The 27,872-nt window shown below is 42.8% G+C and overlaps 1 protein-coding gene across 2 annotated transcripts in view; it reads right to left on the bottom strand.

Moving 5' to 3' along the window:
* Positions 1-17,123: 17,123 nt before the first annotated feature.
* The window catches only part of ERCC3 (ERCC excision repair 3, TFIIH core complex helicase subunit), a 31,055-nt gene continuing 20,306 nt past the window's right edge, over positions 17,124-27,872 (bottom strand). The window contains exons 13-15 of one of the 2 annotated variants that reach the window (XM_045869051.3): positions 21,269-21,387; positions 19,203-19,355; positions 17,124-17,581 (exon numbers count right to left, since the gene is read on the bottom strand). In XM_045869051.3, coding sequence (XP_045725007.1) covers positions 17,450-17,581; positions 19,203-19,355; positions 21,269-21,387 — 404 coding nt within the window. In that variant the 3' untranslated portion in view covers positions 17,124-17,449. The other variant, XM_064586396.1, reaches the window with a different exon arrangement.

Below are 27,872 nucleotides of genomic sequence, written 5' to 3'. Positions count from 1 at the left end.
TTATTTATTTATTTGACAGAGAGACACACAGCGAGAAAGGGAACATAGGCAGGGGGAGTGGGAGAGGGAGAAGCAGGCTTCCCGCCGAGCAGGGAGCCTGATGCGGGGCTCGATCCCAGGACCCTGGGATCATGACCTGAGTTGAAGGCAGACGCTTAACGACTGAGCCACCCAGGCGCCCCAGTATTTTATTGTTTTCTGAGTATAGACTCTTTGCCTCTTTGGTTAGATTTATTCCTAGGTATCTTATGGTTTTGGGTGCAATTGTAAATGGGATCGACTCCTTAATTTCTTTCTTCTGTCTTGTTGTTGGTGTATAGGAATGCCACTGATTTCTGAGCATTGATTTTATATCCTGCCATATCATCTGCAAAGAGTAAGAGGTTGACTTCTTCTTTGCTGATTTGGATGCCTTTTATTTCTTTTTGTTGTCTGATTGCTGTGGCTAGTGGCGTGAGCCAAGCTACTCATGCTGTTTGACAAAGTCCAAGTATGGGGGACGATCCTGAAAACAGGAGACTCCACAGCTGGCTCCTGCTATTCTCCTTCATTTTGTTTATGGCAATCTTTATAATTGTGGGAATATTTCTGGGGTTTCATGATAATGTGACTACTCATCTTAGTTACACCTGTCTAAGCAATCATAATGAAACTAATTCCACGAAGAATTAGTTTCTATAGAACAAAATAACAAGACAGTCACGCTCTGTCTAGCACCTTTCTCTTTGCGTACTGTTTTTTAGTTTTAGTGAAAGTCAATAAGCGGAAATCAATAAAGGTCATGTTAATCATTACAAAGGAAAAATGAAAGAAGGCTATGTCTGTAATCCAGAGAATGACCTAAGATTATCTTGATAAACTGTAAAAAAAAAACATAATCACATGTTACGAAAGTATGGAAAAACAAAAATATCCTAACATATAAAGTTCCTCCAAGGCCATCAGGAGGAGATGCTTGCAACCTGATCCTGTGTCTGTGTCTCCTCATTCACTGACACCGTCCTTTCTTATGAGAAACCCACCCCGGCTGGAGCTGGACTCCGGCAGGCTAGGACTTCTAATACTATGTTGAATACAGTGGTGACAGTGGACATCCCTGCCACGTTCCTGACCTTAGGGGGAAAGTTCTCAGTTTTTCCCCATTGAGAATAATATTCACTGTGTGTTTTTCTTAGATGGCTTTTATGATATTGAGGTGTGTACCCTCTATCCCTACACTCTGAAGAGTTTCGATCAAGAAAGGATGCTGTACTTTGTCAAATGCTTTTTCTGCATCTATTGAGAAGATCATATGGTTCTTGTTCTTTCTTTTATTAATGTATTGTATCACATTGATTGATTTGCGGATGTTGAACCAACCTTGCAGCCCAGGTATAAATCCCACTTGGTCGTGGTGAATAATCCTTTTAATGTACTGTTGGATCCTATTGGCTAGTATTTTGCTGAGAATTTTTGCATCCATATTCATCAAGGATATTGGTTTGAAATTCTCCTTTTTGATGGGTCCGGTTTTGGGATCAAGGTAATGGTGGCCTCATAAAACGAGTTTGGAAGTTTTCCTTCCATTTCTATTTTTTGGAACAGTTTCAGAACAATAGGTATTAATTCTTCTTGAAATGTTTGGTAGAATTCCCCTGGGAAGCCATCTGGCCCTGGGCTTTTGTTTGTTGGGAGATTTTTGATGACTGCTTCAATTTCCTTCATGGTTATGGGTCTGTTCAGGTTTTCTATTTCTTCCTGGTTCAGTTTTGGTAGTTGATACATCTCTAGGAATGCATCCATTTCTTCCAGATTATCTAATTTGCTGGCATAGAGTTGCTCATAATATGTTCTTATAATTGTTTGTATTTCTTTGGTGTTGGTTGTGATCTCTCCTCTTTCATTCATGATTTTATTTATTTGGGTCTTTCTGTTTTCTTTTTGATAAGTCTGGCCAGGGGTTTATCAATCTTCTTAATTCTTTCAAAGAACCAGCTCCTAGTTTCATTGATCTGTTCTACTGTTCTTTTGGTTTCTGTTTCATTGATTTCTGCTCTGATCTTTATGATTTTTCTTCTCCTGCTGGGTTTAGGCTTTATTTGCTGTTCTTTCTCCAGCTTCTTTAGGTGTAGGGTTAGGTTGTGTATTTGAGACCTTTCTTGTTTCTTGAGAAAGGCTTGTATTGCTATGTACTTTCCTCTTAGGACTGCCTTTGCTGTATCCCAAAGATTTTGAACAGTTGTGCTTTCATTTTCGTTTGTTTCCATGAATTTTTTAAATTCTTCTTTAATTTCCTGGTTGACCCATTCATTCTTCAGTAGGATGCTCTGTAGCCTCCATGTATTTGAGTTCTTTCCGACTTTCCTCTTGTGATTGAGTTCTAGTTTCAAAGCATTGTGGTCTGAAAATCGGCAGGGAATGATCCCAATCTTTTGGTACCGGTTGAGACCTGATTTATGACCTAGGATGTGATCTATTCTGGAGAATGTTCCATGGGCACTAGAGAAGAATATTTATTCTGTTGCTTTGGGATGGAATGTTCTGAATATATCTGTGAAATCTATTTGGTCCAGTGTGTCATTTAAAGTCTTTATTTCCTTGTTGATCTTTGCTTAGATGATCTGTCCATTCCTGTGAGGGGGGTGTTAAAGTCCCCCACTATTATTGTATTGTTGTCGATGTGTTTCTTTGCTTTTGTTATTAATTGGCTTATATAATTGGCTGCTACCATGTTAGGGGCATAGATATTTACAATTGTTAGATCTTCTTGTTGGATAGACCCTTTAAGTAGGATATAATGTCCTTCCTCATCTCTTATTACAGTCTTTGGTTTTAAATCTAATTTGTCTGATATAAAGATTGCCACCCCAGCTTTCTTTTGGTGTCCATTAGCATGGTAAATCATTTTCCACCCCTTCACTTTCAATCTGGGGGTGTCTTTGGGTCTAAAATGAGTTTCTTGCAGACAGCATATTGATGGGTCTTGTTTTTTTTATCCAATCTGATAGCCTCTCTCTTTTGATTGGGGCATTTATCCCATTTACATTCAGGGCAACTATTGAAAGAGATGAATTTAGTGCCATTGTATTGCCTCTAAGGTGACTATTACTGTATATTGTCTGTGTTCCTTTCTGGTCTATGTTACTTTTAGGCTCTCTCTTTGCTTAGAGGACCCCTTTCAATATTTCTTGTAGGGCTGGTTTTGTGTTTTCAAATTCCTTTAGTTTTTGTTTGTCCTGGAAGATTTTTATCTCTCCTTCTATTTTCAGTAACAGCCTAGCTGGATATAGGATTTTTGGCTGCATATTTTTCTCATTTAGTGCTCTGAATATATCCTGCCAGTCCTTTCTGGCCTGCCAGGTCTCTGTGGATAGGTCTGTTGCCAATCTAATGTTTCTACCATTGTAGGTTACATATCTCTTCTCCCAAGCTGCTTTCAGGATTTTCTCTTTGTCTCTGAGACTCATAAGTTTTACTATTAGATGTCGGGGTGTTGACGTATTTTTATTGATTTTGAGAGGGGTTCTCTGTGCCTCCTGCTTTTGATGCCTGTTTCCTTCCCCAAATTAGGGAAGTTCTCTGCTATAATTTGCTCCAATATACCTTCTGCCCCTCTCTCTTTCTTCTTCTTCTGGGATCCCAATTATTCTAATGTTGTTTCATCTTATGGTATCGCTTATCTCTCGAATTCTGCCCTCGTGATCCAGTAGTTGTTTATCTCTCTTTTTCTCAGCTTCTTTATTTTCCATCATTTGGTCTTCTATATCACTGATTCTCTCTTCTGCCTTATTTATCCTAGCAGTTAGAGCCTCCATTTTTTATTGCACATCATTAATACCCTTTTGATTTTGACTTGGTTAGATTTTAGTTCTTTTATTTCTCCAGAAAGGGTTTCTCTAATAACTTCCATGCTTTTTCCAAGCCCAGCTAGTATCTTTAAAATCATCATTCTAAACTCTAGTTCTGACATCGTACTAATGTCCGTATTGAGTAGGTCCCTGGCAATTGGTACTGCCGTTCTTTTTGTTGAGGTGGTTTTTTCCGTCTTGTCATTTTGTCCAGAGTAGAATAGATGAATGAGGGCACAAAATGCTAACAGGGTAACAACGTTCCCAGAAAATATACTCTAAACAAATCAGAAAAGATCTGAAACTGGAGGAAAAGAAAGGGAAAGAAAGAAAAAAGAAAAAGATAAAGATAAAAACTAACAAAAACAGAACAACAACAACAAAAAAGAATATGATCAAATATGATCAGGCTGGTGCATAGATCAGTGCCACACACTGTATTTTGGGTGTATTTTGGTCTGTTAGAAGAAAGTGCCTCCCAAAATTTTAAAGAAAGAAAAACTTATATATGTACAAAAATAAGGGTTAATACGATGAAGGGATAGAATATGACTGTAAAGATGAAAATTATAAAAGATTTTATAAAAGGAATTGATAAAATAAAAAGTTGATTGAAAAAGAAAGAAGAGGATTTAAAAAAAGGAAAAAAAAGGAAGAGAATGTGATCAGGCAGGAGACTAGAACAGAACCATACACTAGAGATTTAGGGTATATATTAATCTGTTAGAAGAAACTGTATTTCAAAATTTTAAAGAGAGAACAACTTATATATATATGCCAAAAATAAGGGTAACTACTATGAAGGGATAGAATGTCTCTAAAAATGAAAAATAAAAAATGTTTTTTAAAAAAAGGGATTGATAAGATGTTGGTTGAAAAAGAGAAAAAGAAAAGTTCAAAAAAAAAGTTAAAAAAATTAACTTTGAAAGGCTAAAGAATCATGGTAAAAAAGCCATGGATTCTATGTGCAGTATTCCCCTAGCGCTGGAGTTCCTTCTTTCTCATTGATTGGGAAACTTGGTCTTGGCTGGCTGCTCTTGCTGATCTTCTTGGGGAGGAGCCTGTTGCTGTGGTTCCCAAATGTCTTTGCCGGAGCCGGAATTGACCTGCTCTTGCCGGTCGGGGCTAAGTAATCTGCTCAGGTTTGCTCTCGGGAGCTTTTGTTCCCTGCAAGTTTTCCGTACAGCTTTGGAGGACGAGAGTGAAAACGGTGGCCTCCCAACCTCTGCCCCGGAGGAGCCGAGAACTCGGGGCCCCATTCCTCAGTGCACCCCCAGAGAAAAGCAGTCAGTCACTCCCATCTCCCCGGTCTCCGGCCGCACTCTGTGCTCACCCGGCCTGTGACCGAGCATTTCTATCTCTGGCACACAACCCCATGTGGAGTCTCCAAACCCAGCAGATCCCTGCAGTGCACTCCTCCCGGGGGAGGAAGGGGAGTCTCCCCGGATCTGCCGCTTGTTGGGTCCCCGCTGGAGGAGCAGTGGTCTAACCAAGCCGCGGATCATGGTTTATGGCAACCCCGAGCTGAGAGCCTGCGCCTCGGCTCCGTCTCTGCAGCCGGCTTCCCCGATCCGATACCTGGGAGCTCTGCCGCACTCAGGCACCCCTGGTCTTTCTGTGACCCTGAGGGTCCTGAGACCACACTGTCCCACGAGGGTTCCATCCCCCACTTAGCCACTGGAGCAACGTCCCTTAGCAGAGCCGATTTCTAAAAGTTCCGATTTTGTGCTCCACGGCTCTATCACTTGCCAGAAGCAGTCAACAGAGGCCCCCTCCCCCGCCGTCTATTCTCCCAAATACCACCTCGGATTCACTTCTCCACACGTCCTACCTTCCAGAAAGCGGTCACTTTTCTGTTCAGAGAGTTGTTGCTATTCTTTTCTTCAATCTCCTGTTGAGTTCGCAGGTGTTCAGAATGTTTTGATCCCTATCCAGCTGAATTCCTGAGACCAGAAGAAATCCAGGTCTCCTACTCCTCCGCCATCTTCAGTCTTGAACATTTTTATCAATAAAATGAAAGAACTTAAGTTCTCAGCTCAAAGAGAAATTAATGAGGCAAAGAATCAAGAAACAATAGATCCAATTAGTAAATCAAAATCCTGGTTTCTTGGGGAAAAAATTAACAAAACAAACTGCTACTTACATTTACTCAAGGAAAAAAAAGGAGAAAGTATAAATATACAAAATAAGAAATACTAAATGGGGAAATAACCATTGAAACAGAAGATATTTTTAAAATCCTAAAGGATCATTTCTCAGGCCTCTATGAAAATATTGAAAACCTATATGAAGTGGATAACTTCCTATGAAAATACAGTTCATCAAAGCTGACCCCATTAGATGTAGACAGTTTAAACAGACTAATTTCCCTAGAAGTAGTAAAAATTATCAAGGAACTTTCACATTAAAAAAGAACCAAGTCCTCAAGGTTTCACAGGGTTATCCTACCAAATCTTCAAGACTAGAAAGTCACAGCGCTTTACAAATTTTTCCAGAGGACTCAAAATGAAGGAACATTTCTTAACTCTTTTTATAAAAGAGGAACACTACCAAAACCTGATTAAGACAGTAAAAAAGGATTATAAATATCATTCACGAATATCCATGAAAACATTCTAAATAAAATACTAGTGAATAGAAATCCAACATGACATTAAGAAAGTGATACAATGTAACCAAGTGGGATTTATTCCAGGAATACAAGGTTGATTACATATTAATAAATGAACACACCATATTTATAGATATAAGGAGAAAAATCACATTTATTTCCAAAGATACTGAAAAAGTCTTCGACAAAATTCATCACCCAAAATTCATTAAAAACACTCAAGAAAAGAGAAACTGGTGGATACTTTCTTAATATGTAAATAGACACGTGTGCGTGTCTAAACACACACACACACACACAAAACTTCTGTGCTACAACCAGCATTTCATTTAATGGGGAAGCACTAGGAACTTTCCACTAAAATCAGGAACAAAGCAAGTTTTCCCACCATCTCCACTGCTATTCAACATTACATTGGCGATACTAGCCAATAAGACAAGAGACTCAATTACAGACAAGAGATTTGTTAAAGAAAAGTAGAACTATCTCTATTTTGTAGAAGATATGAATGTACATAGAAACCCCTAGGGAATCAGTGATAAAACTACTTCAATAAATTAGCAGGCTATCAAATTAGCACATAGAAATCAATAGTCTTCCAGGTGCCTGGGTGGCTCAGACGTTAAGCGTCTGCCTTCAGCTCAGGTCATGATCTCAGGGTCCTGGGATTGAGCCCCACTTTGGGCTCTTTGCTCAGCGGGGAGTCCACATCCCCCTCTCCATCTGCCTCTCCCCCCAGCTCATGTGCTCTCTCACTCTCTCTCTCTGGCAAATAAATAAATAAAATCTTTAAAAAATCAGTAGCCTTCAACTTAAACAAACAATAAGCAGTACGAATATATAATACAGAAAATCCCACTTATATGGTAAGAAAATAAATTACTTAGGAGTAAATATAGTAAGAAATATTTTAAAAGTACATGAGGAAAATTTTAAAAATATAAAAATAGACTTGAACAAATGGGAAAACATTTCTTGTTCTTGAATATAATGACTCAGTATTGTAAAAATGTCAGGTTTCCCTAAATTACTTTATAAATTTAATGCAATCCCAAGAAAGACACTAACAAGTTTTTTTAAATGGAACTATACAAGTTGATGCTAAATTTCATATGGAAAAATAAACATTCAAGAACATTCAAGAATAGCAAGGAAAACACTAAGAGGAAATGATATAGGGTGACTAGCCCTATAAATTATTAAAGCATGCTATAAAATTTCTATAATTAGAAAAGTGTGGGGCTAACACATGAATAGACAGGCAAGTCTATCATAGTTCATCACGTCTAGCATGGAAAAACCAGAAATAATTTCAAATACGTATGAAGCTTTAGTGTATGATAAAGGTAGCAACTCAAATCACTAGGGAAAAATTGACTTTTTAATAAGTGATGTTGGAACAAATGGTTAGCCATTTGGGAAAAAGATAAGACTGAGCTTTACCCCAAACCATATTCAAGAATAAACTCCGAATGATCAGGATCTAAATGTAAACTGAATCCTAAATAAGTATTAGGAGAATACTAGATGAATTTCTCTTTAGCCTGCATATGGGGAAAGGCTTTCTAACTATGATTCGAAATCCAGATTCACTAAATGCACTAAAAGATGGATAAATTTGATTAAAACAAAAAACTGTGGTTTTGCATGGCAAATATCACCATAAACAAAGTCATAAGACTATCAACACCCTGGGAGAAAATATTTGCAACATATATTACAGAGCTAGGACCAGTATGCCAATATATAAGTAACTTAAAAATTGAAGGGAAAGAAGAAGGGGGGGAAGAAAGAAGAAAAACTGGCAGAAGATGGGAAAAGGCAATTTAAAATTTATGTGAAAATGAAAAGATTTTTAACCTCACTCATAAGAGAAAAGCAAATTAAAGCTACACTAAAATACCATTTCTCACCTATCACATTGGCAAAATTTTAAAATTATAATACATTCTGATGGCAAGGCAGTGGATAAACAAGCATCTCATACATTGCTGGAGGGAATGTGAATCCATACAACCATCATAAAGAGTGATTTGGGAGTAACCAACAAAACTACACTTGCCTTTACCTTTTGAATTAGCGATCCCAATTCTAGGAATTTTTCCTGAAGATATACTTCCAACAATAAGAAAATATATTGCCCAGTGTTTATTACTGAAGCATTGTTTGCAGTTGCAGAATATTTTCAGTAATCTACATGCCAAATATAAGACTGTTATTCTGAAAGATGGGAGGGCCAGCAGATTTGATGTCTGGTGTGGACCCACTTGCTGGCTTGCAGGTGTCCCCTTCTCTGTATGCTCACATCGCCTTTCCCCTGTGCAAGCTTATGGAGAGAGGGAGAGAGCACTTGTGTTTCTTGCTCTTCTTACAAGGGCACTGACCCCATTATGGGGACTCTACCCACATCTAAATCTAATCACCTTCGAAAAGCCCCACCTTCTAACACCATCACAGTGGGGGTTAGGACTTCAACATGGGCATTTTGAGAGGACACAAACATTCAGTCCATAGTAACAGTGGTTAAATGAACATGGTCCCTTCCCAAAATAGACTACCGTCAGTTGTTAAAAAAAAAAAAAAAAACACACACACACAGAAGACCATCTCCATGAATTGATAGGATTTTCCAAAATTTATTAAGTTAAAAAAAAAAAAAAAAAGCAAGGGTGCCTGCCTGGCTAGGTCAATAGAGCATGTGACTCTTGATCTCAGGGTTGTGACTTCAAGCCTCACATTGGGTGTAGAGATTACTTAAATAAAAATTTTAAAAAGCAAAATGCAAAGGATGATCTACAATATACTACCTATTGTGTAAGAAAGAAGAAATAATAATAAAGAAGGAAAAATAAGAAAATATACATGTATTTACTCATTTGAGGAGAAGGAAACACATGCTAGATAAACTATAAGCTTAGATGGATGGCTATTGGGCATGTCAGGAAATGGATGGAAAAGACAAAGGAAATTAGGGGGCCTGGGGAGTGAAAAAGACACTTCTCTGATGTTATTTTTGGTAAAGTCCAGACTTTTGGAGTCATGTTAGTGTTTCACATATCAAAAAAGGAAAATAAGTAAAATCTACAAGGAGGGAGAAAATTTAATACAAATTGAAATTTAACACCACTAATAAAAAAACTCCAAATGAGCCAAACTGCGTATCCAATGAATAACATAACCACTCTGAAGGGGGATTAGGGAAGAATCCAAATTATGTTTGAATACAGTATTAGGATGTACACCCTCAGGCTAAAACCCCCAAATATCCCTGAACAAACACTGAACTCTAATAGGCTTCTCTTCTACAGAGGCAAAAATTAACATCTCTGAAACTATGTACTTTCTAGGACTGAGAAAATAGGAAAATAAATTGTATAAGATGGGAATCAGTTTTCTCACTGTCTGAGAAGGGAGTTGTATATATGAAAGATAAACCCTGTGTGTTGAGCTAGAATTATAGGTATCAATGTGAATTCATGGGGAGATACATAGGTAGGAGGAAGGAAAGAAAAGGAAGGAAGGATAGAAGGATGGAAGGAAGAAGGAAGGAAGGAAGGAAGGAAGGAAGGAAGGGAGGGAGGGAGGGAGGGAGGGAGGAAGGAAAGGGGAGAGATAGATAATTAGATAATACTGAAATGGATATAGGTGTATAAGGGTGTGTATATGTATGTGTATATACACTCATATAATGCTATTTTTTTGTCAACATGTTGACATAGAAGATATAAAAACCCATGTCATACTTCTAGAGATTAAAACTACAATGTCTAAAATGAAAAATCTACTTTAGAGGCACCTGGGTGGCTCAGTCGTTAAGTGTCTGCCTTCGGCTCAGGTCATGATCCCAGGGTCCTGGGATCGAGCCCTGCGTTGGGCTCCCTGCTCCACGGGAAGCCTGCTTCTCCCCCTCCCACTCCCCCTGCTTGTGTTCCCTCTCTCGCTGTGTCTCTCTCTGTCAAATAAATAAATAAAATCTTAAAAAAAAAAATCTTTCTTTTGTTGGCTTTGTGTTTTATTTGCTCTTTCTTTTCTAGTTTCTTAAAGTGGAAGCTGAGTTCATTGACTTAAGATCTTTCTTCATTTCTATTATAGTTTAATGCTATACATTTCCCCCTAAGAACTGGATTGGCTACATGTCCCAATTATTGATATGCTGGGTTCTGTTCTATGTACTTTTATGTCATGGTCAGCCAGGTGTAGCTACAAGAGAAGACACAGGAGAGGTTCAGGAAAACGAGTTTATTTTACTCACAGGTCCTAGAAACATGAGGCATGGCACACCATGCCACACAGGGCCACCTGGGGAAGCCTCAGCATGGTCAGCGGGCAGATAGCAGGAGTTGAGTGGGGGGAGGCTGGGGCTAGAACCTTTACTGGAGTGTCTGTGGGACAGGCGAGGCAAGGCAGGATAAACACTTTAGGGTTGGCTAATTTGAATAATTCCAGCAGGCTCTGAACTAGAGGGATGGTCCCTAGTTGCCCTTACCTGGCTTTGGAATGATTAATATTACCTCTTAGGGTATCTGGGCCAGATAGAGGAGGGATGGCTCTGGATTGGTTAGTTTGCTGATCAAAGACATGCTCCTGGCTGGACCCTTTGCCGTCTCAAGAACTGGCTAGCCCTAGGAGAGCCAGTCTCTTCCCAGCCAGAAAGGTTAAGATACCAAACATTGTAATATGCAGAAATAAAAAAATATAAACAACATGGTTTTCATTTTCACTCAATTCAAAAATACTAAATTCCCTTTTGAGGTTTTTAATTTAGAATTGCACTACTTGGTTTTCAAATATTTGGGGGTTTTCAGAGATCTTTCTTTTATTGATTTTTAATTTAATTCCATTGTGATCACAAAACATAGCATGACTTTAATCCTTTTGAATTTATTGGGACCTGCTATATGGTCCAGAATGGAATCTGTCTTAGCAAATGATCTGTCTGAACTTGGAAAGAATGTGTATTCTGCTGTTAGTGGATGGTATTCTAGAACGTCAATTAGGTCAAGTTGGTGGATAGTGTTGTCTTCTGTATCTTAACTGATTTTTGGTCTTTTTACTCTATCAATTATTGAGAGAAAGATATTAAAATCTCTGAATATAATTGTAAATTTGTCTTATTCCTTCTTGCAGGTCTACCAACTTTTGCTTCATGTATTTTTAAACTGTTATTTGGTACACAAATATTTAAAGTTATTCCCTCTTTGTGAATTGACCTCTTTATAAAATAACATCATTATAAAATGATGCTCTTTATCTGGGGTAATAGTCTATGATCTGAAATCTACTTCACCCAATATTAGTATAGCTACTCCAGCTTTCTTTTAACCTATTCGCATCCTAATATTTCATCTTGTAGGCAGCATAATTTGGTTCTTGTTCTCAGAATTTGAAAATCTCTGCCTTTTAATTGAAGATGTTCAGACCATTTCCTATTTATTATCTATTTTTTCCATCTACCTCTTATTTCCTTTTTCATCTTTTTTAGGGTTCAGTATTTTTCATGATTCCATCTCCTATGTTGGCTTATTAGCCATAATTCTTTGCTGTGCTATTTTAGTGGTTGCTTCAGAAGTTGCTTTAACTTACCACAGACTACTTCCAAGTAATATTGTTCCACTTTATATATAATACAAGAACTTTACAAAAGCATACTTCCACCCTCTTGGCTTTTGTGCTATTGTTATACAATTTATTTTTATAAACTCCACAATACAACATTGTTGCTTTAAAGTTATTTTTTATTGTGCTGAAATATATATAACATAAAAGTTACCATTCTACCCACTTTTTTTTTTTTTAAGATTTTACTTATTTATTTGAGAGAGAGAATGAGTGGTGAGGAGGGGCAGAGGAGAGGGAGAAGTAGACTCCCTGCTGAGCAGGGAGCCCGATGCGGGGCTTGATCCCAGGACCCTGAGATCATGACATGAGCCGAAGGCAAATGCTTAACCGACTGAGCCACTCAGTCCTGAAGCATTTTTAAGTGCACAGTTCAGTGGCATTAATTATAGTCACCTTGTTGCACAATAATGACCACTATCTCTCCAGAACTATGCAATAAATTCTTTACAAAAAGAGATGTAAAGAATAAGAAAATCGGGGCCACCTGGGTGGCTCAGTTGTTTAGCGTCTGCCTTCGGCTCAGGTCATGATCCCAGGGTCCTGGGATCGAGCCCCACGTTGGGCTCCTTGCTCTGCAGGAAGCCTGCTTCTCCCTCTCCCACTCCCCCTGCTTGTGTTCCCTCTCTCGCTGTGTCTCTCTGTGTCAAATAAATAAATAAAATCTTTAAAAAATAAAAGAATAAGAAAATCTTTTCTATTCACCAATGCCGTTTGCAGTGCTCTTCCTTCTTTTGCATAGATACAGATTTCAAACTAGGATTATTTTCCTTTCTTTGGAAGAACTTCCTTAAACACGACCTGTAGTGCAGGTTTGCTAGTGATGAATTCTTTCTGCTGCCATCTTTATCTGTGTTCCCTGTACATAACGTTGTCCTCTCTCTGGCTCCTTTTTAAGATTTTCTTTTTATCACTGGTTTTAAGCAATTTGATTTTGATGTATCCTGGGTGTTGTTTCCTTTGTATTTCCTGTGCTTGGAGTTTATTTTCTTTCTTGTTACTGAGGGCTTACAGTTTGCATCAAGTTTAGAAAAATCTCAGCCATTATATCTTCAACCCTTTTTTCTGTCTTCCCTTCTTCCCTTTTCTGCTTCCAGGATTCCAAATTGATGCACCTGAAGTCGCCCCCACAGCTCACGGATGCCCTGCTCATTTTATTTCAGTCTTTTTTCTGTGTTTCATTTTGGACATTTAAGTTGATGTGTTTTCAAGTTCACTAATCTTTCCTCCCACAGTATCTGATTTCCAATAACCAGACTGTTTTAGCTGTCAGTTGCTGTTGGGAGAGGCTGGGAATTTTTTAAACCATCTAGAAATGGCTCCTTTTTAAAACAGTTCTGTCCTCCGTTTGCATTTTACTACTTAAGCAGCAAGAAGAAATCAGGTGGCACCTTGAACACTGCTTGCAAATCTTGCAAACCTAGATCACAAAGCTCATTAGAACGTTCTGCTCTCCACAGAACCACAGACAATAGCGCCACTAAGTTTTCTGCCACTGTGTGAGAGATCCCCCTTCCGCTAGCTTCCGATACTGTGTCCCTCACTTCCTTTTGAGCACTCACTGGCATAGTCCAGATTGCTACTAATAGTCTGTTGAAGGCAGTTCAGGTGCGCTCTCCTCCAAATCTCAGCAGGCGCCGCCCACTTCTAGGTTCAAAGCCACACCCACTACTCCCAGGTATTGGTTAGAGCAGCATTCCGCCCTCAGTACCACCCTTGGTATTTGTTCTGTTGCTGTGTTAACTATATGCAGCCAGGACCACTGTTTGTCTCCAGAACCTAGCAATCAATTCTACTTTTTAAAAAAAGGACATGTAAATAATAGGAAAGTTTTTTAATTTAAAATTCAGTGACCTAAAATGACATTTACTCTCATTGTTTCTGTGCCTCTGGAATCCAGGAGTCCAGGGCCTCAGCTGGGTCCTCTGGCTCAAGGTTTCTCACAGGTTGTAATCAGGGCTAGGTCAGGGCGGCAGCCAGCGCAAGGCTCAACTGGGGGATGACCCGTTTCCAAGCTCACTCATGGGGCCGTTGGCAGGATTAAGTCCCTCCCAGGCTGTTGGGCGAGCCACCTGCCAAGTGGGATTCTCCACAGGGCAGCTTGCTTCGTCAAAGCCAGCAAATGAGGAGTGTGAGAGAAGAGTACGGAAACAAGATAGAAGTCAAAGTCTTTTGTAACCTGATCTTAGAAGGGATAGCCATCTCTTTTGATAGATTTTATCCATTAGAAGCAAGTCTGTATTTCTAGCTCACCTTTAAGGGAGGAGATTATACCAGGGCCTGAATGCCAAAGATGGGATAATGGGGAGTCATTTCAGACGCTGCCCAAGACACCCATAAAATAGATTTTTCATTTTAGACATTGTAGTTTTAATCTCTAGAAGTCTGACGTGGGTTTTTATTATCTTCTATGTCAAACATGTTGAATTTTTCTGGCTTTGTGAGCATCTGAAACACAGCTACAACTTTCAATGGCCTGTGTACTAATTGTATCATCTGGGCTATTTCTGGGTCCATTTTATTTCCCTTTTCATTATGGGTTGTATTTTACTGGCTCTTTGCTTGCCTGGTAATTTTTTTTCTTTTCTTTTTTAAGAGAGAGAGCATTCATGAGCGGGCGGAGGGGGGAAGAGGGGCAGAGGGAGAGGGAAAGATTCTTAAGTAGACTCCACACCCAGCATGGAGCCTGATACAGGTCTCGATCTCACGACCCTGGGATCATGACCTGAGCCGAAATCAAGAGTTGGATGCTTCATCGACTGAGCCACCAGGCTCCCCAGCTGCCTGGTAATCTCTGGTTGGAAGTCAGACATCAGGAATTTTACCTTATTGGTTGCTGGATATTTCTGTATTGCAGCAATTAGCTTTGTTCTGGGACACAGTAAGTTACGGGCAGTTTGATCCTTTTGGGTGGTGCTTTTAAACTTTGACAGGACTGAGGCAGCATTACTTTAGTTCTCACTTCACACACTGCTGAGGCAGAACCTTGCTGCATGTTCTACTAGATGCCCTGTGAATTAGGGGGTTTCTCGCTCTGGCTGACAGGAACAGAAACAACCAGGCCCTGGGTGGGCTCCCCTAATCCTCTCATGTGGCTCCTTCTATGCCCGTGCTGACCAGTGCTCGGTGTGAGACTCAGGCAACCCTAAGCAAATCTCTGCAGTTCTTTGTGCAGCTCTCCTCTTTGGTACTTTATCCTGCCATCCCATTTGCCATGGCTGTGAGGGCTCGTTCAGAGCAAAGGCAGGAGGAAGGGATAGTGGGGTGGATGGTTACCACTAGGTGATTCACTCAATAAGCAGGCAGGGGTCATAGGTCTCCTTTGAAGTCCACAAATTTTAAAGAAGTGTTTAAAGATTTTTTTTAACTTCTCTTAAGTCTATAAATTCTTTTCAGAACCCAATTTGGGGGCGCCTGGGTGGCTCAGTCGGTTAAGCGTCTGCCTTCGGCTCAGGTCATGATCCCAGGGTCCTGGGATCAAGTCTCGTATCAGGCTCCCTGCTCAGCGGGGAGTCTGCTTCTCCCTCTCTCTCTCCCCCCGCTGTGTGCATGCTCTTGTGCTCTCTAATAAAACCTTTAAAAGAAAAATAAGAACCCAATTCATAGTCACTGGGCACCTACTATACACCAGCTCCTAAGGTACAAACCAGAACTCAGACTAATAGGGTACAAATACAAAAAATGAAGAAAACCAGCAACATACAGGATATAGCACAGCAGAGGCAAAAAATGGGAATATGGAAGATCTGTGTCTGGCCTTGTCACGGGTAAACAAAGGGGGCATCTGCGAGTCTTGTCCAAGTCATATATGGAAGGGTGGTTCTCTGCAGTTAGCAGTTTTCCAGAACACAAAAGATGGAGGATTTAACAGTCCCCGTTTTCCAGAATCACAGGGCTTGGGTGAAAGTCCACATTATCAGTAGACAGGTTATAGAACAAGAAAACGGTGAGCACCAAGGCAGGAATTTGAAAATACAAGTTATCTGATACTGTTTGAGTATCTCAAGCATAAAGGTGTGACAGGAGATAAGAATCTGCAAATAACACAGGTTGTGATTAAGTCTGAGACATTTCTGTGCCAGCCCATCAGGGTGAGTAATGAGCAGGTCTACGGGCCTCAGCGCATACATGCCTGAGCACAGGCCTCAGCTCTGGGGTTTGCATGGACAGAGCGGCTAGCCGCTGGTGAAACTATGAGTGTTTATCTCCAAAAGTCAGCTCAGGGAAGTGGAATTCGGGCAAGGTGGCTCTTGCTTCAAAGCACTCCTGACCAAATAGGCACTGTCTTCCCAGGCCTGGTCTGCAGGTGCTTCAAAGAACAGACGTACAGGCGTGTCTGCTGACACAGGAAACAGAATGCTGAGCCACGGGGGGCAGGGACTCCAAATTTAAAGGCCTTATTTATTTAGCACAGACTTTCAACACTCCCCAGGTGTGAGCGCTGTGGCCTATTAGGATAAGCCTCCTCCTCAAAATAACAAGTTTTTCTTCGTGACCCATGTATGCCTTGTGTGTCTCTTTTTTATGAAACAATCCTGCCTTTTCTGTCTTTCCCTCTTTTCTTTCATACCAGGAACAAGAGAGAAAAAGACATTTCTCAGAATAAAGGAACTAGCCATTAAAGACCCAAGGGCAACACACTGCTATCTGAAGAGGAACCCAGCCTCCCAACAATATCAAAAATGAATCTGGGGGAGAAATAAGGTCACTCTCTCAGAGAAGCCCAACTGTAGGAGCTGTGTGTGTGGGGACTTCCTAGGCGTGTGATGGCCTTCAGGTGACCTAGAGGACCTGCACACAGAGGCGCCTAGCGTGGAAGGCACAGAGGCTAAACAGTGAACAGGCAGCTCTAGCCCGTCCCTCTCTCTGGCCTTGGCCGTGTCCGTGCCTCAACAACCAAGTAGCAAGTCTTCTTTATCTTGGGGTGTGTCTCCCCAGTAGAGCTCCTCAGGGATGGGCCCCATCTTACTCCTCGGTGCCCGCTACAAAAGGGGCTTCGATGGAGGTTTGTCACCTAGACGTAGCCCATGCCTGTGACAAGGCAGAAGAACACCTGTAATCAAGAGTGGTCAAATGCTCCATTTCTGTTTATTCAGAACATTAAGATAAATACATCTTAAATATTACAAATATTTATATACAGGAATGACCACTGCCCATGACTGAAAAGGGATCTGAAAAAAAAAAACCCAAAAATAGTCTCCCAACTTTTTTTAAGCCCTGGACGACCCATGAAGACAGAACTGAGCTCTCGATGCATTTTCTTCAACACAGTTAACAAACATTGCATCTAGAACAGTTTGGCCAATGCTAGAGGAAAGAATGAGGATGTGGAAAGTCTCTATCCAATGTTGGTGCTGAGCACCCAGCTTTCACCCACATGACCCTACAGACGTCATTTCCTGAAGCGCTTGAAAAGCGGGTGCACATGCTTCGTGGAAGCCTTGCTCCGAGCCGAGTGGTACTCCATGTACACAGTGTCGTCAGCCCCAGACATGGAGCTCATGGTTCCAAAGCGCCGAGATACCTGCAGCAGCACCCAGCCCATGGTTAGTTTCCAAGGGAAAAAACACTCCTTTTAAAACATTTATTATCGTAATAAGTTTTATAAAGTTTTTAAGTTTAGTAAATACTAATTTAAGAACATTTATTGACTACTTACTGTGTCTCAGGCATTGTCTGAAGCAGTTTACATGTATTTACATGTGATAACTCATCCAATCCTCACAATTATTACAATTCCCATCCTACAGATGAGGAAACTGAGGCACAGAGAGATTAAGTAACTTGTCCAAGATCACACAGCTCTTAAAGAGATGGGACTTGAACCCAGGCAGCTGGCTTCAGATTCCCTATTCTTTTTTTTTTTTTTTTTTTCAGATTCCCTATTCTTAGCCATAAAGCTACTCTGCCTCTCTTAATGACAATTTATAAACAGAATTTTTCAACAGCAAGGGCAGCATCCCCCAACACCTCGAGACTTCACCATTAGGCTCTGAATCAAGTGGAAATCCAGAACGCCCTGGGCTTGAATCTTGGCTCTACCTCTCACCGGGTGACTTTGGACAATACTGAATGTCTGAGCCTCAATGAACTCATCTATAAAATGGGGATAGCCTCATCTGTCTTGACATAAGTGGTGTGAACAGAAATCGCACAGGCAAGGGTCTGACCCAGAGTCTGGCACACTACTTGCACCAGATTATAAGCCAAGTATGCAGAAAGGCACTGAGCAATGCCATCAACAGCCTGACCTTAGGTGGCTCACTGGTTGGTGGGAATGGCCTTAGCACACAGAGGCAAGAAATTTCCCTGAAGCATCCATCCATGGAGAGTGCCCAGAGGGGGATCCAGCCCCCACATTTGGGGGCAGAATGGCTTCAGGCTGGAGGGAGAACAGCACCTCCCCAGGGGACGCTGCTTTTCTTTCCTTGTCCCAACCGTTGCTCACCTTTTGGCTCTAATATCAATTTAATTTGTTTTAAGTACCTGACAAAACTGTAGTTTTCTCTGGAAGGGCTGGTAAGGACTCCCCATAATGGTACTTTCATTAATTATACCATATTATATTGGCCTAGCACATGGTAGTGAATATACAGTATCTGCAGAATAAATGGAAAGTTCACTATTTTCAGAGAATTCTAAATGTTTCAAGATAATATAGTCAAACTACCATGTGAGCTGATCCTCAGACCCACCTTACAGGCTGGAAGGCCCAGCTCTATTACTGAAGAGGGGGCCAGAGCTGAAGTGACCTGCCCGAGGCCCCGGACGGTGGGCCCAGGCACAAGAGCCCATCCCGCAGCCCCCCGCTGTAAGCCTGGGGCCGCCTGTGCCATCCCGGGCCCCACCGGCAAGGCGCTACCAAAACCCGAACCAGACCGTGAGGTGAACTGCGCAGGAGGCCAGCTACAGCGGCCGTGGACTTGGCCATGTGGAACAATATGTGAGGAAGGAAGGAGGCGCACCAAAGGGCTAACAGGGGCTGTTTCTGTTACTCTCTCCTCTGTGGCCCTCTGGGCTTTCCAAGTCGTCACAGATGTCACACGTCTAAGACGTCACACAGACACACACAACTAAGTACGCGCACACACAAGACTTCTGTCCTTCGGGAGGACGGACAGCTGCAGCCTTGCCCACCCACTCACCTGGCTGGATCTGGAGGCAAACTCCCCTGCCACCACCTCCTCCTCAGCATCCAGGTCGGTGGCCGCCAGGACTTTCTGTAAGAGCTGCTGCTGCTCTTCCCTCGTGGAAAATGCCAGCTCTTCGTCCTCCAGGCCAGCAAGCTTTGTGATCACCTGCAGAGCCCAAAGCCGCAGGCCCCATGTCCCCTTCTGTTTGCCCTCCCCCAGGCCCAGCTGAGCAGGCGCCCAACCACGGAGAGCTCCTCCCCGGCATTTCAGAGACCAGCTTGGGAGCCCCCTGCAATGTGGGGCTCAACTAGTGACTGCAGGGCACGAGAGGCGAAGGGGATTCCAGAGAAAGCCACTCCCCCAACAGCAGATACAGGATCGCTTACAGAAGATCACTGGGGGCCTCGGTGGCTCTAAAATGTCCCTTCTGGCAGTTTTCCAGCCTGCGCCAGATAAAGGAAGGGACCAAAGACAGGCACGGCCTGCTGCCCGAGGGCACGGTCTTCAGCCTCCCGGGCTCGGTGGCCAGGGCTTCCAGCGGGAGGGAGCACTTAGAAATGAGAGCCTGTCCACATGGATTTACAAGATTTTTTCTAAGACAGAGGTTTGGTTTTCCTTTCTTTGGGGGTAACTTACTACACAGCCTACCTATCCCTCAGGAAAGCCTGGGCTGATGGTGTAGAGAAATCTTTTTGCCCCCCTTTAATTCTTCTCATCATTTTAATTGAAAGAAAAGTCCCAGAAGTAGGGACGTGGCTGAGCCCTTCAAGTGGCCGCAGACCCGGAGCACAGATACCGGGCATTTCTGCCCTGGCCCGACCACCCCTCTGGGAACTCCGGCGTCAGGATTCTGGGAACTCTGACCTGGCTGCTCTCAGTGCACAGTGCTGAAGGCAAGGCCAGGAAGGCAAAGACTGCTCCACCCAACACAGACCATCACACGCCCATGTGCCTTTCTGCCCGGCTCTCCTTTCAAAGAACCCAGAACACTCCCTCATTTGGTGCTTGTCTCGTCCTTGACTCTCCCACGGATCAGGAGGTATGAATGCTGCCATCACCGCATACTTTTTACAGATACATAAACAGGCCATCATGCAAATCCTTCAAAATGCGGTCAAGTATCCTGTCCTCCAGCTCAGCATGACAAGTCGGAAACTGTCACTGCTTCTGGCTAAGGAAGGAGGGGCTGGACAGCCCTGACCTCTTGTCTGTGGCTAATAAAGGGAATTCACCAACCTGTAACAAGACACGATCAAAAGCACCTGAAAAGGCAGCCTGTAGTCTTTTGTAAACCAAGAACCTGGGAACCTGCATGTTCTAGGGGCACCCTTTTAGTTCTCTGCTTCCAGCACCCCCATCCACTCCCACAAATGAAAATCTTTAGAGGCACGAAAGCCTGACCTGAACAGGAAAGAGAGCAAACGCCCCAGCCGACGGAGGCCAGCCACAGCTTCGGCAGCCCCAGAGCTGTCCGACTGCCCGTCCGACTGCCCATCCGTCACATGCGGACAGCTCTGGCGCGAGGCCCACTGAGGCCCGGGCTCACAGCTGACTAAAGGAAGGGCTCACCCTGGGGGGGGTGCCCCATCACAGCCTTCCTCGCTCACATTACAAATCAGGTCTGTGGGCAATGGGAAGTCCTAAGGCTTGCGCTGACAGCCATTGCTGGTGCAGGAAAGTAACCCAAGGGGCTCAGAGTAGCATAGGGATGGCCACAGCTCCGGGGCATCTCAAGTCCTGCAAGGCTAGCACATTTTCCCACTAACAACTAACACTCTTTTGGCAAGACAACTATAAAATGTTAACAAGTACAGAACCCAAGCCCCTCGCTTCAGAGGCCCTGTTCTTTGACCAGTCACTGTGGGAAGCTCGGTGCTGCACAATATTTTCCCTCAAAGTCCCCGGCAACTCATGCCGAGAGGAAGGGAATCTGAGGCAGGGCTTCCAATGCCCTAATGTTCTGTGCCTGTCTGAGTTCTGTCCCACACTGGGGCCCACAGCAGTTCCTACTTCTCTTAGAGGCGTGGGTACCAAAACACCCCTGGTTCTATTCTGACCGGAGATCAATGAATACATACCTTAAAGCTATAACCCTGATCTACCAAAAACCTCTGCCGCTTGGTCGAGTAAGCCATTTCCTGTGTGTCCTGGGACACCAACGAGTAGAAGAAGGCATTGTACTCCTCGGCAACCATCCCTTAAGAGAGGAAAGGAGAAAGGACAACATTAGCTGTTACAGTGCCAGGAACCGAGGGTCCAGGGCTCAAAAGTAAGTATAGCTGACCCCTGAACAACACGACAGTTAGGGGTACCAACCCCCCGCACAGCTGAAAATCCACATGTAACTTCTGACTCCCCCAACACTTAACTCCTCATAGCCTCCTGCGGACTGGAAGGCTTACCAATAACACGAACAGCTGACTAACACCTACTCTGTATATGTATTACATAGTATTTTTAACATAAAGTAAGATAGAGAAAACATTATTAAGAAAATTGTAAAGAAGAGAAAATACACCTACAGTATTGAACTACAGTTATCAAAAAAATCCCTCACAGTTCAAACCCGTGCTATTCAAGGGCCAGCTTTGCAGTCAGGGGGCTAATGGCCCTGACTTTGCTTGGGCACTTCATCAAAATTAGAAACATTTGTGCTTTTTTTTTTTTTTTAAAGATTTATTTATTTATTTGACAGCGAGAAACACAAGGGGGAACACAAGCAGGGGGAGTGGGAGAGGGAAAAGCAGGCTTCCTGGCCGAGCAGGGAGCCCGATGCGGGGCTCGATCCCAGGACCCTGGGATCACGACCCGAGCCCAAGGCAGACGCCTAATGACTGAGCCACCCAGGCGCCCAAAACGTTTGTGCTTTAAAGGACACCCCCCCACGAAAGTAAAAAGACAACCCACAGAATGGGAAAAGATATTTACAAAGCATGTATCTGATAAGGGATTTGTATCTGAACTATATAAATAACTATTACAAATCAATAATGAAAAGACAAATGACCCAATTATTAAAAGGGCAAAGAATCTGAACAGACATTTCTCCAAAGAAAATCTACAAATGGCCAACATCCCATGAAAAGCACTCGACATCATTAGTCATCAGGGAAATGCAAACCAAAATCACAGTGAGGTACCACCTGGCACTCCCTAGGATGGCCAGAGTCAAAAAAGATAATTACAGTAATTATCAAGGATGTAGAGAAACTGGATTCCTCATACACTGCTGGTAACAGTGTAAAATGGTGCGGCCATTTTGGAAGATAGTCTGGCAGCTAATTAAAATGTTAAAAAGAGAGTTACCATAGCTGACCCAACAATCTCCTTCCCCCTAGATATATACCCAACAGAATTGAAAGCATATGTCCACACAAAATTTGCACATGAATTTCATAGCAGCAGTATTCCAAATAACCAAAAAGTGGAAACGACGCAAATGCCCATCAACAGAAGAACAAATAAACAAGATGTGGCATGTCTGCTCAATGGAGGATCATTCGGCAATAAAAAGAAGGAAGTACCGGGGCGCCTGGGTGGCTCAGCCGGTTAACCGTCTGCCTTCAGCTCAGGTCATGATCCCAGGGTCCTGGGATCAAGCCCCACATCGGGCTCCCTGCTCCACGGGAAGTCTGCTTCTCCCTCTCCTCCCCGCTTGTGCTCTCTATCTCTCTCTCTCTCAAATAAATAAATAAAACCTTAAAAAAAAAAAAAAAAGAAGGAAGTACTACTACATGCTACTATGGAGGACCCTTTGGAAAACACGCTAGTCAAAGAAGGCAGCTGCAGAGGGCCCAGACTGCATGATTCTGTATGTATGCAATGTCAAGAATGGGCATGTTTATCAAGGTAAAAATAAGAGTCCCTTGTTAGGGCTAGGAGGCAAGGAGAAAGGAGTGACTGCCAGTGGGAAAGGGTTTCTTTTCTGGAGTGATGAGAATATTCTAAACACAGCCTATGGTGATGGTGACGTGACACACTTTGCAATTATATTATAAACCACTGTGGGCACCTGGGTGGCTCAGTCGGTTAAGGGTTCAATTTGGCTCAGGTCATGATCTGGGGGTGATGAGATCGAGCCCCAAGTTGGGCTCTGTACTGGGTGTGGAACCTGCTTAAGATTCTCTCTCTCCCTCTCCCTCTGCCCCTCCCCACCCCACTGTGCACACATGTGTGCTCTAAAAAAAAAAAAGAAAAAGGAAAACCACTGAACTGTACCCTTCCAATGGACCAACTATATGGTATATGAATTCTATCTCAATAAAGTTACCAAAAAAAAAAAAAAAAGGCTCAGAGAGAAAACCTAGGACAGAATTATCACAGAAACTGGGCCAGAGATACTGCAGCCTATAAAAGCTGATCCTTCTGGACAATCTGCAGATTTTTGCTTCACAGTTCAATTGTCAGCAGGTTCCATATCTGTGTACTGCCTCTGAGTTCAACTATTTCTTAGTCTTACAAGAGCTCAGAGATGCAAAGAAAGCAGCCAAATACCTTATATCAAATAGTATTTTTTTAAAAACAGAATTCTACTCAAATTCAAAGTGGTTTTCAAGTTAGATTTGTTTCTTTTTTGGGAGGTGGTGAGTAAGGCATAAGTTACGAATTACGTTCACATATGCTAGGCAGATTCTATTCCTGTCAGCTTATAAAAGCCGCCATTTATCCAGCAGCCTCCTATATTCTGTTACATAAGGCTTACTCCTCACAACAGCCCTGCAAGGCAGGATGTACTCCCACTCTGGATGGAAAAGCAAGGCTCAGAGGGGCAAACTACCTGCCCAAGGTCCCAAGGTTGGCCTGGTGCCCATGTGCATGCTCTTTCTACTAATATGCCCTGCCTCCATATTAAATACAGTTAGCTCCCTCTTACACATATTCTAACACGGTATGACTCCAACCTACGCCCACTAACCCTGTTTCCGGACACCCTACCAGTCCGGCTGTCTCCTAAGAAAGGAAAGCGAACACCCCGAGGACAAGGCCTGTGCCCCTGTCTTAGGGCCTCCCTGGTCCCAGGAGGGGGGCCGTGGCCATCTCTAAGCAGCAGCGCCAGTGCCTGTCACACCCACTGTTGGGGTGTGGGCCCTTCGACCACAGTTATGAGGCACAGACTCCGACATCCTGCATCCTCATGCGCTGAGCATGTGACAGCCCGGCTGCAAGCTGCCACCCAGGACGGGGCTCTTCCCAGGTGCTGTGTGAGGCAGCCAGCTATGGCTGCCCAAGCTGCTCCTACCAAGCCCTCCCCTTACTCCAGACTCAAGATCCAGGCTCCAGGTCCTAGACATCACTGGTGGCCCAGCTCTGCTTTCTCCCGGTACGTCTACACCACGCACACCACGCTCCTGGCTCCTCTTACAATCTACCATTGCAAGCACTCAGCTGAGCGGATATCCATGTGAACCAGGCAGCTGCCAGGGAAAATATGCACACAGTAACCCTAAGGCATGGTGGCGCGAGCCAAGCTACTCATGCTGTTTGACAAGGTCCAAGTATGGGGGACGATCCTGAAAACAGGAGACTCCACAGCTGACTCCTGCTATTCTCTTTCATTTTGTTTATGGCAATCTTTATAATTGTGGGAATATTTCTGGGCTGGCTCCTGCTATTCTCTTTCATTTTGTTTATGGCAATCTTTATAATTGTGGGAATATTTCTGGGGTTTCATGATAAAGTGACTACTCATCTTAATTATGCCTATCTAAGCAATCATAATGAAACTAATTCCACAAAGAATTAGTTTCTATAGAACAAAATAACAAGACGGTCACGCTCTGTCTAATATCTTTCTCTTTGCGTACTGTTTTTTAGTTTTAGCGAAAGTCAATAAGCGGAAATCAATAAAGGTCATGTTAATCATTGCAAAGGAAAAATGAAAGAAGGCGGTGTCTGTAATCCAGAGAATGATCTAAGATTATATCGATAAACTGTAAAAAAAAACATAATCACATGTTACGAAAGCATGGAAAAACAAAAATATCCTAACATATAAATAAAGTTCCTCTGAGGCTGCCAGGAGGAGATGCTTGCAACCTGATCCTGTGTCTGTGTCTCCTCATTCCCCGACACCGTCCTTTGCTACGAGAGACCCACCCCGGCTGGAGCTGGACTCCGGCAGGTGGCGCCACAATGTGGGGCTCGACTAGGTAAGCCTTCCTACAGGGACGGATAGGACTCTGCTTGTGGGTACTGCAGACCTCTCTGTGAAGGAATACAGAGTAAGAGTGAGCAGAAACACAGAACTTAGAGAAGCTATGGGCCATAATAAGTCAAAGGAACGACGACTCTTTATTGATATTATTAAGCATATGATTGAAAAAAGAGGTGTTAAGGTTACTCATGCTCAACTGGCTAGATTTTTGACCTTTGTAGAGACCTGTTGCCCTTGGTTTCCGAAAGATGGTAGTCTCGGTATTAGAACATGGAACAAGATAGGGGAGGAAATGCAGTTATACTATTCTAACCATGGTCCTGAAAATGTACCCGTGGAGGCATTCTCTTTATGGACATTGTTAAGAGATATGTTAGATCCTATGCCTAGCTCACAGGCTTTACACAAAAAATTACGGGAGACACATAATGCTGCCCCCACTGAAGAGACACCTCTATTACAAAAATCAGCCTCTCAAGTACTGGTAATAAATGAAATGAAATCAGAAGATGAGGACAAAGATAATAAAAGAGTTGAAGAGAGACGATCAATTGTCCTCCAAAGATTAGGTAGCCCTTGAGGAGGAGGCTGCTAAATATCATGAACAAGACTGGGAACTTTTTGCAAATGCCACAGCCCCTGAATGCGGCTCTGTGATTAACCTACATAGACAGTTAAAAGTTCCACAGAACAAGGTCTTAGTTCGTAAAAAACCCTTGCCACCTATTAAGAATATTGGCTTTAAGGGAGCAATACAGGAGGCCTTGCGAGATGGGGATTTAACCTTTAAATGTTTTCCAGTGACTTTTTTTTTTTAAGATTTTATTTATTTATCTGAGACAGAGAGAATGAGAGAGAGAGAGCACATGAGAGGGGTGAGGGTCAGAGGGAAAAGCAGGCTCCCCGCTGAGCAGGGAGCCCAATGCGGGACTCGATCCCAGGACTCCAGGATCATGACCTGAGCCGAAAGCAGTCGCCCAACCAACTGAGCCACCCAGGCACCCCTTCCAGTGACTTTTGATGATGAATGGGACAAACCTCAGGGGGAACCACTCCCTTATAAGGTCTTAAAGGAACTAAAAAAGGCAGTTTCTGACTATGGTTCTACATCTCCTTATACGATGCAGTTGGTGGAGGCAATTGCTAGCCAGTGGATGACTCCTTATGATTGGCATCAAACTGCCAAATCTTGTCTCCCTGCGGGGGTATATTTACTTTGGAAGGCTGAATATGAGGAGTTGGCAAAACAACAAATTGCTATTAATAGAAAGTCAGGCCGCCGCTCCGTAACATTTAATATGCTTCTGGGCCTAGAGGAATGGTCACAAGCCCGTGATCAACTAAATTTATCTAAGGAGGCTCTCAGCCAAAGCTCCAGCCTAGCTGTTAATGCCTGGAGACACCTACCTGCTGGAGAGGTAAAAACTACAGGCTTAAGTAATATCAAACAAAGTCCAAAAGAACCTTACCAGGTCCTTCCCACTACTCACACTCCGACTGGAGTATTATGGCAGGAGGGACCCTTGGAATGGATTCACCTCCCCGGAACCACCAAGAAGGTCGTCTGTGCCTATACCACCTCAGTTGCCCTATTAATCATTAAAGGAAGAACTAGGAGTGTTGAGCTATTTGGAAGAGAATTTCAATCATTAACCCTGCCTTATAAAAGGGAGCAACTTGATTATTTATTCCAACTGGATGATGACTGGCAAATTGCTATCCAATCTTTTAATGGGACTATTAAATATCATTTGCCTTCCAACCCTCTACTTCAATTCTTAAAAGAACAATCAATTATCTTTCCAAAAATTGTCAACTCCTCACCCTTAGCTCACCCAGCTGCTCTCGTCTTTACTGACGACTCCTCAACCAGAAGAGCAGCTTATGTCATTAATAACCATAAAACAGCTGTACAAACTACCGAAACTTCAGCCCAAAGAACTGAACTCTTTGCGGTGACAGAAGTCTTTAAGACTTTACATGACCAACCATTTAATCTTTTCACTGATTCTCAATATGTGGCCAGGCTGTTCCCCGTTATAGAAACCGCTATTATAGCTCAAAACAAAACTACTATTGCTCCTCGCTTATAGGAACTCCAAGATCTGATCAGAAAGAGAATGCACAAGGTGTATGTGGGCCATATCCGAGGTCACTCCAAATTGCCAGGACCCCTAGCAGAAGGAAATAATATAGCTGATTTACTTACCAGAGAGGCAATCTTTACAATTAAAGAAGCAACTGCCAACCATGCCCTCCATCATCAAAATGCAGCCTCTTTAAGAAGGCAATTTCACATAACAAGAGAAGCGGCCAGAGAGAGTTCGGAAATGCTCTATATGTCCAACCACTCAGCCCTCTTTGCCTATGGGGGTTAATCCCCGAGGCCTTAGACCCAATGATCTCTGGCAGATGGATGTAACACCTGTTCCCTCCCAGCTTTGGTGAACTGAGCTATGTACATGTTTCTGTGGACACTTTCTCTCATTTAATTATGGCGACAGCTCGCACCGGAGAAGCTTTTAAAG

Source organism: Mirounga angustirostris, unplaced genomic scaffold, assembly GCF_029215605.1.
Source record: "Mirounga angustirostris isolate CCGP_5_RB_7025 unplaced genomic scaffold, mMirAng1.0.hap1 SCAF_3, whole genome shotgun sequence".
Taxonomy (NCBI): Eukaryota; Metazoa; Chordata; class Mammalia; order Carnivora; family Phocidae; genus Mirounga; species Mirounga angustirostris.
This window is presented reverse-complemented; position numbering and strand designations above follow the sequence as displayed.